This window comes from Arachis hypogaea, chromosome 7, assembly GCF_003086295.3.
Source record: "Arachis hypogaea cultivar Tifrunner chromosome 7, arahy.Tifrunner.gnm2.J5K5, whole genome shotgun sequence".
Taxonomy (NCBI): domain Eukaryota; kingdom Viridiplantae; phylum Streptophyta; class Magnoliopsida; order Fabales; family Fabaceae; genus Arachis; species Arachis hypogaea.
The window spans coordinates 70,615,731-70,631,480 of record NC_092042.1 but is presented as its reverse complement, the minus strand read 5'-3'; the positions used below and the strand labels follow the sequence as shown (position 1 = coordinate 70,631,480).

The following is a 15,750-nucleotide window of genomic DNA, read 5'->3' as shown; positions in this document are numbered from 1 at the left end:
CTTATTCTTCTTCTATCTTTCCTTTTGATTTTACTTGAAAGCTTTCGATCTTCATCCAATTGGATAGTTATCTTGGAAAAGAAGCTATTCAAACAAGGATCTCTTCGGATCCTTGAAAGAGGAATGAAGAGATTAGCTAGAAATGCTTTCTCATGCTGGACCAAATTGAGTGTGGATGGGTATGTGGCTATAACCCTCTAAGCATTTGATTTGGGAAGTGCATGTGGTATAATCAGTGACCACACTTCATCTCTTCTCATGAGTAATTGACCAAGGAATTGGCTATTGATCAAGATTTGAGAGATTGAATTGCAAGAAATTGTGATTCAATCACTTAAGATTGCCAAGAAGATCAATGAGTGCATTGATTGAGGAAGAGATGAAAATGAAATTGATCCGGAGAATGCAACATCTCCTAAGCCCAATGAACTCCCCATTTCTGATCTTACCCATTCTCTTTATTTTCTGCAATTTACTTTTATGAGCAATTCCCCCATTCCCATTTATAATTCTGCTATTTTCTTTCAGTCATTTACTTTCTCGCCATTTTAATTTCTGCAATTATCAACTCTATTCATGGATTCGCTCAACTAGATCATTCCTTTAATTAAAGTTGCTTGATCAATCAATCCCTGTGGGATTCGACCTTATTCTATTGTGAGTTTTTACTTGACGACAAATTTGGTACACTTGCCGAATGGGAATTTGTTGAGAGATAAGTTTTACCCCGATCAAGTTTATGGCGCCGTTGCCGGGGATTGATTGTGAATCGACAATGATTACATTAGAGGATCACTAGATTGAGCATTTGTATTTTGTTTGATTTAATTTTCTGTTTGGTTAATTTGCTTTCCGTCTTAGTTTAATTCTTCCCCTCCCCTGTTGCTGAGTTTTTCTTTGCTATTTACAATTTAGTTCACTAACCCCACTAACTGTTTGATATATTGCATCACTGACACTAACACGTAATTCTAACAAGATACTTTCTGCATTGCTTTTCTTTGCTTGTACTCTGTGGGTTTGTATGACAGGGAGAAGAAGCGGAGCTTCAACTTCCTTTGATTTTGAACCTGAGAGAACCTTCTTAAGATTAAGAAGGGAGGCAAAAGAAAAACGTGTGGTTGGTGCTGAAGAAGAAGAGGAACACTTTGAAGAATACTTTGAAACAACCATGGAGGACCATCGTGAGGAAGAGGTTCACAACCATGGTGGAGGAGGTAGAGCAAATCCTGGTGGGGAAGATAGAAGAGTCTTGGGCTCTTACATCAACCCAAACCCAGGGAATTGCGGAAGTAGCATCCAAAAACCAACCATCCATGCCAACAACTTTGAACTAAAGCCACAGCTCATCACCCTCGTTCAGAACAATTGCTCGTTCGGAGGAGGTGTTCAAGAAGACCCCAATCAACACTTAAACACATTCCTGAGAATATGTGACACAGTGAAGTCCAATGGCGTTCAACCAGACGCCTATAGACTGTTGTTGTTCCCATTCTCTCTCAGAGACAAGGCAGCCAAGTGGTTGGAGTCTTTTCCAAAGGAGAGCTTGACAACTTAGGATGATGTTATGAATAAATTCTTGGCAAGATTTTACCCCCTCAACGAGTCAATCGGCTGAGAGTTGAGGTCCAAACTTTCAGGCAACAAGATGGTGAGACTCTATATGAAGCATGGGAGAGGTTTAAAGACCTAACAAGGAGATGTCCATTTGATATGTTCAATGAATGGGTGCAGCTGCACATCTTCTATGAAGGACTGTCATATGAATCTAAGAAGGCCGTAGACCATTCATCCGGAGGTTCTTTGAACAAGAAGAAGACCATTGAGGAAGCCATAGATGTCATTGAAACTGTAGCTGAGAATGACTACTTCTATGTTTCCGAAAGAGGGAACACTAAAGGAGTAATGGAGCTGAACAATGTAGATGCTCTGCTTGCTCAAAACAAGCTCATTACCAAGCAGCTAGCTGACCTCACCAAGAAGATGGAGAGAAGTCAAGTAGCAGCGATCACCACTTCAACTCAAGAGGAAGCAAGTGAAGAGGAAGAAGGCACTCAAGAGCAAGCCAACTACATTGGGAATTCACCTAGACACAACCATGATCCATACTCCAAGACCTACAACCCTGGATGGAGGAATCACCCAAACTTTGGGTGGGGTAATCAACAAGACCAAGGCCAAGACCAGAGACGTCACAACCCCAACAACAACACAGCTCCCCAACAATTCACACATAGGACATACCACAAAACCACAGCAATACATCTCACTCTTCTACCTCTACCCCCAACATACCATCATTTGATAACAGAATCTCTAAGATTGAAACCTTACTTGAAAGCATATGCAAAGACATTCAAGACAATAAGGTGTTCAAAGAGGAGGTGAGAGCCAGTATGAAGAATAGGGGGGAAGCAATCAAGAAGCTGGAATTCCAAGTGGGATATTTGTCTGAGAAGATTCCCAGACCCACTGATAGCTTCCCAAGTGACACGGAGAAGAATCCGAGAGGTGAAGCAAAGAAAGTAAGATGGGAAGACTGCAATATGGTCACTACAAATGACAAGGAGACTAAAGACAAGCCAAGCAAGCTGTCAGAACAACCTGAAAATACCTTAGTAGAGAAGGAGAAGAAAGACCAACAAAAACCAGAAATCTCACAACAGGAGCTGTTGAGACTATATGCACCATTTCTGCAACTGCTAAAGTGTGCTGTGGGAAAGAGAATGTACTCAAGGTTCTTAGACTTGTTTGCATCTTTGAATGTGAACATACCGTTCATCAAGGTCATTCAACAAATGCCAGCATTCATCAAGTACATGAAGGAACTACTCCCCAGAAGAGCTCACTCAAGGGGGGCCAGACTATAGTGATGAACAAGGATTGCAGCACCCTCATTCAAACACAATTGCCCGCGAAAAAAAAAAGACTCAGGGAGTTTTCATGTCCCTTGTGCTATAGGGGAAACAAATTTTGATAGAGCACTTTGCGATTTGGGAGCAAGCATCAACTTAATACCCCTATCCCTGGTAAAAAGGTTGCAGATCAATGAGATACTACCTACAGATGTAGTCATAAGGCTGGCTGACAAGACTCAAAAGCAAGCAGTAGGAGTGGTGGAAAATATGTTGCTCAAAGTTGGAAAATACTTTCTCCCAACAGACTTTGTCATCCTGGACATGGAAGAGAGTCACCTGCACCCAATCATATTGGGGAGACCATTTCTAGCTACTGCTAGAGCACTCATAGATGTGGAGAAAGGGGAGCTAATATTAAGGATCCATGATGAACAACTGAGCTTTAGTGTTTTCGAACTCTCACTGGAAAAAGATGAAGAGGACAAAGAACCGAGCAAAGGACATCATGAGATACTAAAGGAAGAAGCAAGCACTGAAGCACAACCAGCTCATCCTGAGATTCACTGGGTTGATGGACAAGGCCAGCAACAAGTGCCACAGGTCAAGGAAAAATTGGAGGAACCTAAGCCACCAGAAGTTTGTGAAGACATTAACAAAAGCTCATCAAAGAAGGAGGCCACCAGGAGTAAGAAAACAGCACCAGGGGCAAAGAAGAAGGTACCAAGGGGGTGGCGGAACAAGAAGATTCCTACGGAAGATTTCTCTCCAGGGGATAAAGTAATCTCAGCCTACTTCGCAAATATCCCCCCTAATCTCCCCACTGTACCATCTCAGCTACCTAAGGTCTTCACCATCAACAGAGTTCTCTCCTTGGAGCATGTAGAGATCATTGATACAACCAACGGATACAAGTCCACTGCCAGAGGAGAAGACTTCAAGCATTACCAACCACCATAATAAGGGGGTAACGTCAAGCTAGTGACGTTAAAGAAGCGCTTCATGGGAGGCAACCAATGTTTTACATGCTTTCAGAAGTAGTGAATAAATCAATATTCATGAATTCCAACCAAAAATTGACAAACACGTGTGAAATTTTTATATGCAGAATATAGTGAAGAACAAGTTTGGTGTTCAAAGCATTATTCTTAAAGCTTTGAACACAACTTTTCATCACAGTGCTTCAAACTAAGTTTGGTGTCACCCTATGGTGCCACCAATGTGCATATGAAGATACACAGTTAGTTAGTTAGTTGGAATTCAAGAATAAACAAGTATTTTTCTTATTTACTTTATTTTATTCTAGCCGTAAAGGGTGAAGCAATTTTGTTTCATTTTAATATCCGTTCTTACTTTTCTTATTTTATCTTTATAGGGAAGGAAAGTGAGCATTGATGAGGATTGATTAGACAATTTAATGGGGGAGGCTCGGCCACTTCACGAAGAGAACCATACACTTGTCCCAACAAGGAAGGCATGGGAAATGTTGCCATGCAACATTGAAAGAAGGAGAGTCTTGAAGACCGAACCAACATTCTCCATCAAGTGATGATCCTTGTCTTCCCTTCGTATGCAACCCCATCCGTCCATCAAGGAAACATTCGTGAAATCCACACCCTTCATGCACTCATGATTTTTCCTATATAAGTGAACCTTAGTGCATGCTCACTCCTTACATTCAAATCCCCACTCTTCACACTTCTGTTGGTACACTAAACCCTTCATCACACTCTGTTTTAACCAACCCACTCTTATTCTATCCGAAGCCTCAACCCACCTCAAAACAACAATTCAAGTCATGGCATCATCAAGCTCGAAGAGGCAAAAGAGAAAGGAACCCATGGAGAGTGTCCCTTTTGATGAGAAGAGATTCAAGACGGCCTTCCATGAACGAGAATTCGAGAGGATAAGGGCTAGAAAGATATTGCCAGAGTTAATCTTTCAAATCAATGCCAATGAATCACCACAGATTTTGAGAAAAATCGAACAGAGAGGATGGCAATTGCTCACCAGTCCAGAAGGTAAGATCAATGGCAACCTCATCAAAGAGTTTTATGCAAATGTAGTTAGAGAGGAGAAGACCAAAGCCCCCACCTACAAAAGCTATGTGAGAGGAAGAGAAGTAGACTTCAGCCCAAATGCCATAATAAGAGCTCTTCAACTGAAATTCCCTCATTTTGACGAGGAGAGTTATCAGTCAAGGATAAGTAGAAGCCCCGATAAGGATGAAATCTTAGAGATAGCATCAGATATCTGTGTCATAGTAGCTGACTGGGAGAGGTACTCTGATGGGAGACCAAAATTCATAAAAAGGGGAGACCTTCACCCTGAGGCCAAGGGGTGGTTCGAGCTTGTAAGAAGGTCCATCCTACCGGATGCTAATAATTCAGAAGTTAACATCAACCGAGCCACTATGGTGCAATGCTTAGTACTAGGTGGGGAAATCAATGTGCATGAGCTTATTGCCGAAGGGATTCAAGAGTCGGCTGAGAAAGTTGATTCAGGTGCCAGGCTTTGGTACCCCAGCACAATTCTCCGCTTGTGCAACAAGGCTAAGGTAGTATTTGAGGACAGCAGTCCAGACTGGGTGAACCCAGGGAAGCCGGTCACACGTGAGCGCATGGTCCACAGCTCACCTGCTCAACAACTAAGAAGGCCACATATAGGAAGGCACAGAGCCCAGGAAGAAGTTCATCAAGAGGAATATCATCAGGAAGAGTACCAACAAGAAGAGCAACACAACCCAGCCAACCTCAATATGAGTCATATTTTACATGCCATTGAAGATTTGGGGATGAGACATATGGAGGGACAAGAACAAATACTCGCCATGCAGTCCAAATGGATAAAGCAACAAGAAGAGTGGTAGAGACAACACACGGAGCAGCAACAGGAGCAATACTTCCAACTCACTTAAGCCTTACACCGAGTAACAGAGAGGCAAGAACATCAAGATAAACGTCTTCAAGAGCTCAACCAGTGGCAATTAGCTCAGATGAAATCATTCAATGAGTTTAACGTGCTGAATGAAGGAAGGCAGCTGCATAGAGAGGAGTTCAGTGTAAACACTCAAGCCAGATTGAGTTACATGTCTGATAATATGCACCACCTACATTATGCCATTCCCACCTATGAGGAGGTCCAAAAAGAGTTTGTTGAACGAGAAGAAGGGAAGGTGAAACAGCAGAAGGAAACTCTGAAGAAAAAGATGGAAGATGCTGGGTTCTGGAAGAAACTACTTGGAAAAGGCAAAGGGAGTGGGAGCACAAGCACTCAAGAAAAGCACCAAGAGGACAAGCATGGAGGGGAGCATGAGCAACCACATGAGTAAAAGGTGGTGGAGCTTCTTTCTTGGTTTTTTGTTTATATCATAAATAAGGAGGATCTTGTATGAAATAGAACATGCCTCCATAGTAGCTAAACAACTTTCAATTATGCATTCTAAGTTTTCAAATTAAGAAGTTAGTGCCTGCTAGCCTTTATGTTACTGCATTCGTATCTTTACTTATATGTATTCTTGTCTTTTAAATCAAATGAAAAGAGAATGTTTTATGTTTTAAAAGACCAGAGTAGAGTTCATAATGTGAAAGTGCATTCATGAATCTTTGGGGGTAGTCATAAGTTAGCTAAGTTGGTTCAACCACAAGGTTAGGATGACAACTATCTATACTGAATGCTTCACTTTTGATATACCCATGAGACTAAGATAACAACAAGATCCTAATAAGAGAAAAGGGAAAGAACAAGGGAAGTGAAAAACAAAAGAAAAAGAGTAAGCAATAAGGCTAGGCACCAATGGTTTACCCTAGGACATGTGTCTGTGGTGCTCCTGTGTGAGGGATCTACTTGGATGAATAAGCTCTTTGGGGTGCTTCATCACCTGGTAACTTGGGTTAACTAACTCGGGATTATCAGCTGAAAATCCACTATCAAGAGTAACCCTCACCACAGAGCATTTAGTAACCCAAAGAGGTACTGGACACCAAGGTCTGAAGGAAAGAAAATAAATAAACTATATGCATGTGGTGTGTATGTATGGGGGAGAGACTTGAGCAAGTAAGTCCTTAGGGGTGCTTCAACACCTAGCACCTTGAACCAATTGGTTCGGGAGTGTTGGCTGAAAACTTATCCTAAAGAGTTTCCCCCTTACAAAATACTTAGCCTAAAAACACAAATAAGCCCTTGAAATAACAATAAAAGGGTCAATAAATAAAGGTCTCATGGGATATAACAAAGTGAGTATTTTAGGAGATGATAAAGGTCTGAAAGCCAGTAGTGGAATGAACCTAAGTTGCTATGCATGAAACCACCATAAAATCAGTAATATGACTTCCACAAGAATGACTCATTTCTCTGGAGATTCCATTCATCATTCTCTTGTTCCAGTACTTGCTTAGGGACAAGCAAGCTTTAAGTTTGGTGTTGTGATGCCAGGGCATTTTGGCCAATTTCACTGACCTTTTCTTTATTGTTTTTAGGTAATTTCATGCATTTTCTTAGGAAATAAGTTAGTTTTGGGCAAATATTCACTCAGACCTTGATTCAAGCATACATTGTGCATTTTACATTATTTCATGAGGATTTTGCATGATTTTAATGACAAATTGTATATTGCATTACCCATGACATGGACTAGAACTTTGATGCACTCTATTGCTTGATTTCAGGACCAAAGGAAGTAAGGAATGGGAGGTAACTTGCAAAGTTAAGGAGAAAAGTGATTGCCAAAAACACTCTCAAAAGCCATCAATGCCCACATTAAAGAGTCACGTTAACTAAGTTAACGTGAACTCTAACGTGGAGAAGAGAAGTTGAGCCAATGTTAGTGACACTTAACATTGTCACTAACGTTGGCAATTGCTCACAAATGGCCACGTTAGAAGCCACGTTAACCTAGTTAACGTGGCCTCTAACGTTAAAGGGGGAAGAGAAGCCAACGTTAGTGACACTCAACATTGTCACTAATGTTGGCCTAAGGTGCAAAGAGCCACGTTAACTCCCACGTTAGCTTGGTTAACGTGGGAGCTAACGTAAGAGATGGAGACGTTAGTGACACTCAACATTGTCACTAACGTTGGAGCAACCACACAATCCCCAAGAGCCACGTTAACCTCCACGTTAACTTGGTTAACGTGGAAGCTAACGTTGAGGAATGAAGAATGAGCCAACGTTAGTGACACTCAACATTGTCACTAACGTTGGGATGGCTAAGAATGGCCACGTTAGAAGCCACGTTAACCCAGTTAACGTGGACTCTAACGTGAGACCTAGGGGCACACTTGAACGTTAGTGACAATGTTGAGTGTCACTAACGTTCTCGAAGGTTGGCAAAACCCACGTTAGAAGCCACGTTAACCTAGTTAACGTGAGCTTTAACGTGAAGCAAGAAGGGGCACACTTGAACGTTAGTGACAATGTTGAGTGTCACTAACGTTCTCGAAGGCTAGCAAGGCAAAGTTAAAAGCCACGTTAACCCAGTTAACGTGGGCTTTAATGTGAGGCAAAGGGGTGCATGGCAACGTTAGTGACAATGTTAAGTGTCACTAACATTCTCGAACTTGTATTTTCACTAAATGTTAAACACCCCTAACATCTTGAGCTAAAGTCTCTGCCCACTTCACACTTTCTCTCTGCAAGTAAGCCAAGCCCAATTGAAGAAAGGAACTGTTTCAAGCTCAAAGATCCAGAGGCCCAAGACTTGAAGAGCTAACTAGAAGCTGAGAAGAGTAGTATATATAGGAGTAGTTTTGAAATAGAGAGGAGCTTTTGGGGAGGAGTTGAGAAAGAGAACTGCTCTTTGTATTTACTTTCTTTGCACTTCTAGCTTTATTATGTATTCTCCATCTTTGATTTTGATTTCTAGAGCTATGAACAACTAAACCCCTTTTATTGGGTTAGGGAGCTCTGTTGTAATTTGATGGATCAATACTAATTTTCTTATTCTTCTTCTATCTTTCCTTTGGATTTTACTTGAAAGCTTTCGATCTTCATCCAATTGGATAGTTATCTTGGAAAAGAAGCTATTCAAACATGGATCTCTTCGGATCCTTGAAAGAGGAATGAAGAGATTAGCTAGAAATGCTTTCTCATGCTGGACCAAATTGAGTGTGGATGGGTATGTGGCTATAACCCTCTAAGCATTTGATTTGGGAAGTACATGTGGTATAATCAGTGACCACACTTCATCTCTTCTCATGAGCAATTGACCAAGGAATTGGCTATTGATCAAGATTTGAGAGATTGAATTGCAAGAAATTGTGATTCAATCACTTAAGATTGCCAAGGAGATCAATGAGTGCATTGATTGAGGAAGAGATGAAAATGAAATTGATCCGGAGAATGCAACATCTCCTAAGCCCAATGAACTCCCCATTTCTGATCTTACCCATTCTCTTTATTTTCTGCAATTTACTTTTATGAGCAATTCCCCCATTCTCATTTACAATTCTGCTATTTACTTTCAGTCATTTACTTTCTCGCCATTTTAATTTCTGCAATTATCAACTCTATTCATGGATTCGCTCAACTAGATCATTCCTCTAATTAAAGTTGCTTGATCAATCATTCCATGTGGGATTCGACCTCACTCTATTGTGAGTTTTTACTTGATGACAAATTCGGTACACTTGCCGAATGGGAATTTGTTGAGAGACAAGTTTTACCCCGATCACCGCCTCAACTCCATGCCACTTTGACTAATGAAACCTCTTTTCCACGCAACCGTTTGATACTAGTATCATCAATTCTGACCGGAGCCACTGAAAGCGTCAAATCTTCCCTTAACTAAACCGACTCGGGTTCCAACACATGGCTAGCATCAGGAGTGTACTTCCGAAGCTGCGACACGTGAAACACGTCGTGCAGATTCGAAAGATGAGATGGTAGAGCCATCCGATACGCCACCGGCCCAATCCTCTCCAGGATCTGAAATGGACCAATGTATCGAGGATTCAACTTCTTTGCCTTAATCGCCCTACCTACTCCCGTGGTCGGAGTAACCTTAAGGAAAACATGGTCTCCTTCCTCAAATTATAAGGGCTTCCGCCTCTGATCGGCATAATTCTTTTGACGACTCTGCGCCGTAAGCATCCGAATGGGCAAAAAGTGAGCTGACTTCATCAGTCGGTCCACAATCACCCAAATAGCATCAAAACCAGCATTAGTTCTTGGCAATCCCGACACAAAGTCCATTGCAATACTTTCCCACTTCCATTGTGGAATCTCTAAAGGTTGCAACATTCCCGAAGGTCTTTGATGTTTCAATCTTTACCTTTTGACAAGTTAAGCACTTTGAAACATATTCCGCCACATCATTCTTCATACCCGGCCACCAGAACATTGCCTTTAAATCATGGTACATCTTAGTACTTCCCGGGTGAATGGAGAATCCGCTTTTGTGTGCCTCCTTCAAAATATCTTGCCTCAAAGTGCTAACATCCGGCACAATGATCCTACCCTTGAACCTCCATAACCCATCTTTTTCTTCCGACACTCTCCACTGTTTTCCTTGCTCAATGGCCGGTAACACCTTCCATAAAGCTTCATCATTCTGATGAGCCTTTAGGAGTTCGGACTTAAAGTCACTTGAGATTTCTAATCGGCTCAAACACAAAGTTCCGGATACTTCTCGAGCACCAATTTTCAGACTCTCAAATCCCTTGAGCAACTTCTCCTCTTGAAGCATCATCCAAGCCGCATATAATTAGGGGTGGGCAAAAAAATCCAAATTTTGGATTTTAATCCAAATCCAAACCAAACCATTTAAAAAAAACCAGTTTTAAACCAAAAAAAATCCAAACCAAATTATATTTATTTTATAATTTGGTTTTTGATCCAATCCATTTAAATGGTTTTAAATCCGGATCCAGATCCAGATCCACATTAAGATCCAAATCTTAAAAAAAACCCTAATTTCGGATTTCTGATTCGGTGAGTCTCCACTCTCCTCTTCTACTCCTTCGCTTCATCTCCTTCGACCGGGGAGTCTCCACTCTCCACCGCAGCCGGCACCGGAGCAGAAAACTGGCATCGTCTCATTCAACGTTGAACGGGTCTCAGCTCTGTTTCTCTTCTTCTGCCTTTGGTCTTCTCCGCCGTCATCTTCAGTTCTTCAGTTCAAGCACAAGCAGAACAAGCCCTAATTTCGGATTTCTGATTCGGTGAACTCTCCTCTTCTACTCCTTCGCTTCTTCTCCTTCGACCGGGGAGTCTCCACTCTCCACCGCAGCCGGCACCGGAGCAGGCAACTGGCACCGGCACCGTCTCATTCAACGTTGAACGGGTCTCAGCTCTGTTTCTCTTCTTCTGCCTTTGGTCTTCTCCGCCGTCATCTTCAGTTCTTCACCGTCGCTGACTCATTGTATCAAGCTTATCAATCAACTCTACAATTTCTGTCATAGTGTGGGACATATCTGAATCTAGTTCCAGCACAAGCAGAACAAACAGTTCCAGCACAAGCAGAACAAGCAGTAGCCCCTGTTCTAGTTTTCTGTTCCAGGTTTTTGTCCATTTTCCATTTTATTTTATTAAGTTTGATTAATTTCCAGGTTCTTTGTGATTTAAGACCAAGAGAATTATACTAAGAGAAATTAGCTACTAAGAATAAGGGTTAGGGTAGTTAGAAGCTCAATCATATGATATATAAACTGAAATTATAAAGCTGTATTGGTTGAGTTTGTATTGCTGGATTTGTGCTTGATTATGTTGTGGCGAATGTTTAATTGATCTTCTGAATATGTGATTTTATATTGTGATGATTGAATGCTAATGTTATAAGAAAAATTGGTTTGTCAATTTGATGAGTGGTGCTAATGTGGATCAGCCACATGTATTTGGAGATGCTAATCAACAGAGTGGATTTTGGCCTAACACATTTTTCCATTGAAACAAACAAACGAATAAATTCAAGTGTTATAAGTGTGGGTTCCTTTGTTGGAGTTGGATCTTTTCATGTTTAAAATAACTATGATTTGGCATAGGCATATTTTTATATGAGATGATTGCTCTTAGAAAATAAAATATTAAACTTCTGACAGTAGAAATATGATTGCTCTTATATTTCAATTCACTCTTATAGATTCATTTCCCAACACACCAAAACCTATATTTCAATTCACTCTTATAGATTCATTCATCATTACTAATAAGGTGAGATTTGGTAACAACTCACCTTTTATATTGGATTCAAATTCAGTAGAATGTAGCATAAATGATATTATGATTTATAACAATAACAATAAGTTATATAATCTGATTCCTCTGAAAAAATGGCTTTATGGTGGTCATGATTTCTTCAACAGGGCTTGTCTCATCTGCACAGTGCCTTAAACAATTCCAAAACTGGTTGTGTTTTGTCTCTCTGTATTGGTTAGTGCAGGCAGGTGTAGATAGTAGGATATGATTAGTCAAAATTCTAAAATTCCAAAATTCTTGTTGAAGGTTTGTTGTTACTGCTGACACAGCAACCCATTCGCTCTAATTGGGAGTAGATTTTTTTGTGTTAGTGTTCCTTTGATGCTGTGGATGCTTGGTCCTGTCACAGTGTTCTTAGCTTCATTGGGATTGGTTTGTTTGTTGCATGAGTTTGATTTTGTTAGTAAAGTCTCCAACTTAGCCATAAACAATGTATCAATATAATAATGTAACATAAGATACAAAGTATGAAGTAATTAATGGTGTGCAAGTGTGCATATAATTAGTGTTATATTTCAAGATTATTCGATGACAATTAAGATTAAAAATAATTATATTTAGCGCTCTAATTTTTTTTTAGAAATTATTTTCATTAGAAACATTCTTTTTCTACGATTGGAATATTCATCAGGTATATATGTAGACATCTTATTTTTTAGACATTTTTTACTTGCATAACTTAATAATTGACGTGTTCAAAATCGAAAAATGAGTAGCATGCGAGGATTGACCTTAACTTAATAATTATTATGGACCCATTTTAGTTGAGGTTATTGGTTGATTGGGATAAAGCAGGACCCGATAAATGAGGGACAAACAAGAATAATTTTTTATCGTTTTTTTTTGAATTAGTAGTTTATGAATCATGCTGAAGTTTTATTGGCTGTTGTTTCTTTAGATTAGTTTGTGTTAATTTTAGCATGTTTGGCACCAAATTTTGAGTTATGTACACCTTGCTTTATATGCAGAGCAAGATGACTGAAAACAGTAATATTGAAGCAGCAGGGATGTCCGCTAGCATTCAACCATCTTCTCCACCGTCAGGTGTTCGTAAGAATCGGTCAGCTGTCTGGGATCATTTTGATGTAGAGAATGCTACTGAGAAGAAGGCTAAATGCAAATATTGTGGTAGCTTAATACAATATGGGAATGGAACTAGCTCAATGGGTGGTCATTTGAGAAGATGCAAGCAAAATCCTAATAATGATTCGAACAAAAGAAGAAAAACAATGACCACACCGACTATAGATGAGCGTGGTGTTTTAAATTCACCCAGTGTTTCCAAATTTGACCAAGAGGAGGCTCGAAGGGCACTTGTGGAAATGTTTATTGGAGAAGAGCTACCATTTCGCTTCGTTGAAAGCCCGAAATTCCGAAAATTTGTGCATGCCCTACAAGCAAGATTCAAAGTTCCTTCACGGACTACATTAGCACGTGACATTGGAGCTCTTTATGCTGAAGAGAAGATGAAGTTGCAAGATTTTCTTTCGGCAAATTGTGGTAGAGTATGTCTAACCACTGACACTTGGACTTCAGTTCAAAATTTTACTTATATGAGTTTGACAGCACACTTTGTTGATTTGGATTGGAAATTACATAAAAAAATACTTAATTTTTGTCAAGTGACAAGTCATTCAGGAGAGGTTATAGGAGCAACAATTGAATCTTGTTTAAATAATTGGAATTTGAATCGGGTCTTTAGTGTGACAGTTGATAATGCCTCATCTAACGATGTTGCAATTAAATATCTGAAGCAGCGATTGAATTCTTGGAATAGCATTATTTTGAATGGTGAATTTATTCATATGAGGTGTTGTGCACATATTATAAACTTAATTGTAAAAGAAGGGTTGAAAGAGATTGATGAATCAGTCTTGAGGATTCGTAGTGCAGTAAAGTATGTTAGATCTTCTCCATCTAGAGCTAGTAGGTTTCAAAAGTGTGTTGAACTAGAAAAAATCCAATATAAAGGCTTGCCTTGCATGGATGTTGAGACTAGGTGGAATTCTACCTATCAAATGTTAGAGGTAGCTTTGAAGCATCGCAAAGCATTTGAGTTGCTTGCTTTGAAAGATAATACCTATATAGGAGAGATGAATGGAGGAAAAGGGAGAGGTGTTCCTTCTGATTCAGACTGGGAGTATGCTGAGTCCATTGTACCATTTTTGCGAGTGTTCAGTGATGCCACTATACGTGTTTCTGGTACCTTATATGTTACCAGTGATATGTATATGAAGGAAGTATTTGCAATTGGACGATTTATTCGTCATTCTTGTGATTCTGTTGATTTTAGTACTATGTCAATGGCAGAAAGGATGAGGGTTAAGTATGAGAAGTATTGGGGCAATCCTGATTCGGTGAATATGTTGTTATTGATTGCTATCGTACTTAATCCAATGCAAAAGATTGAGTATGTCAATTATTTCTTGGATTACTTCTTTGGAGAAGAAAAAGGAGGCGAATTGAAGTCAAAGTTGTCCAAGTGCATAAAGTTACTTTATCAGCAATACCAAAGTTCTGGAGAAGCAAGTGAAGCTGATACGCAAGAAGTTCAAGCCAACAACATTAATACTGATCTTCATGGCATGGGCTTTTTTCTGCAAGCAACCGGTCGCAGAACAAATACAAGATCTGAACTTGATAGATATTTACAAGAAGAATGCGAGCCATACTCTCATAAGTTCGATATACTAAACTGGTGGAAGGTCAACTCAACCCGATTTCCAATTCTTGGAAATATGGCTCGTGAGGTATTGGCTATACCTGTTTCTACGGTAGCTTCGGAGTCTGCATTTAGTACTGGAGGAAGAGTTCTCGATCCATACCGCAGTTCTTTAACACCTAGAATGGTAGAAGCCTTAGTCTGCACAGGAGATTGGCTTAAGGAAGATCTTTTCTCTGCTTTAGATGATGATGGTGAAGTTCTTCAACAAGTTGATCAAGGTATAAAATTTATTTCATATTTCTTGTCATTTTATTTTATTTTTGTTTTTGTTATCTTTCTATTTTAGAATTTAGGTATTAGTTACCAATTAAAAGTTGTTGAATATAGACTTGATAATTAATTTGATTCCCTTGGCAGATATATTTTCCTCTAATGATGGTGCTTGTTCTATGGCGGCATCAATTGATAATCTTGATGATGACTAGGTATGCTTAATATTCTCATTTGGTTTAATACTTTCATTCAAAGATTTGTTTTAAAATGACAAAGGTATATTTTGTTATTTGCAGATATATTTTCCTCAAAGGTTGTGGTTGTTTGATGATCTTGTTGGCAATTTGGCATCTTTTGATATTTTGTTAGAGAGATATTTTGGTGGTATTCTTTTGATGTCTTGAGAATGATTAAATGTTATATAGATTAGTTATTGTCATTAGATTTATAAAGAACCAAATTCTAGTTGTAATAAACCTATACACTTTAAAATGACTTTAGTATTAATTTTACTTTTTAAAAAAATTATGGTTTAAAAATTGAATTTCTAAAAATTGGTTTTAAAAGCGGATTTTTTGTTAAAATATTTGGTTTAAAAATTGAATTTTTGAAAACTAGTTTTAAAAATTGGATTTTTGGTTGAAGAAACTGGTTTTAAAACTGGATTTTCAAAAACTGGTTTTAAAACTGGATTTTTGGTTACCAAAAATCTGGTTTAAAACTGGATTTTATAAAAAAAACCGGATTTTAGATTTGGATTTAAAA

General features: G+C 39.3%; 1 protein-coding gene across 2 annotated transcripts; it reads left to right on the top strand.

The window, feature by feature from the left end:
* Positions 1-10,550: 10,550 nt before the first annotated feature.
* LOC114923967 (zinc finger BED domain-containing protein RICESLEEPER 2) lies at positions 10,551-15,445 on the top strand. 2 transcript variants are annotated; one of them, XM_025754781.3, is made up of 5 exons: positions 10,551-11,352; positions 13,016-13,552; positions 14,269-14,990; positions 15,130-15,197; positions 15,282-15,445. In XM_025754781.3, exons 3-4 carry the CDS (start codon positions 14,273-14,275, stop codon positions 15,195-15,197), a joined length of 786 nt encoding a protein of 261 aa, XP_025610566.2. In that variant the 5' UTR covers positions 10,551-11,352; positions 13,016-13,552; positions 14,269-14,272; the 3' UTR covers positions 15,282-15,445. The 2 variants fall into 2 exon arrangements, with proteins under 2 accessions (XP_025610566.2, XP_072055704.1); XM_072199603.1 differs by lacking the exons at positions 10,551-11,352; positions 13,016-13,552 and having other exon boundaries at positions 13,903-14,990.
* Positions 15,446-15,750: the final 305 nt, after the last annotated feature.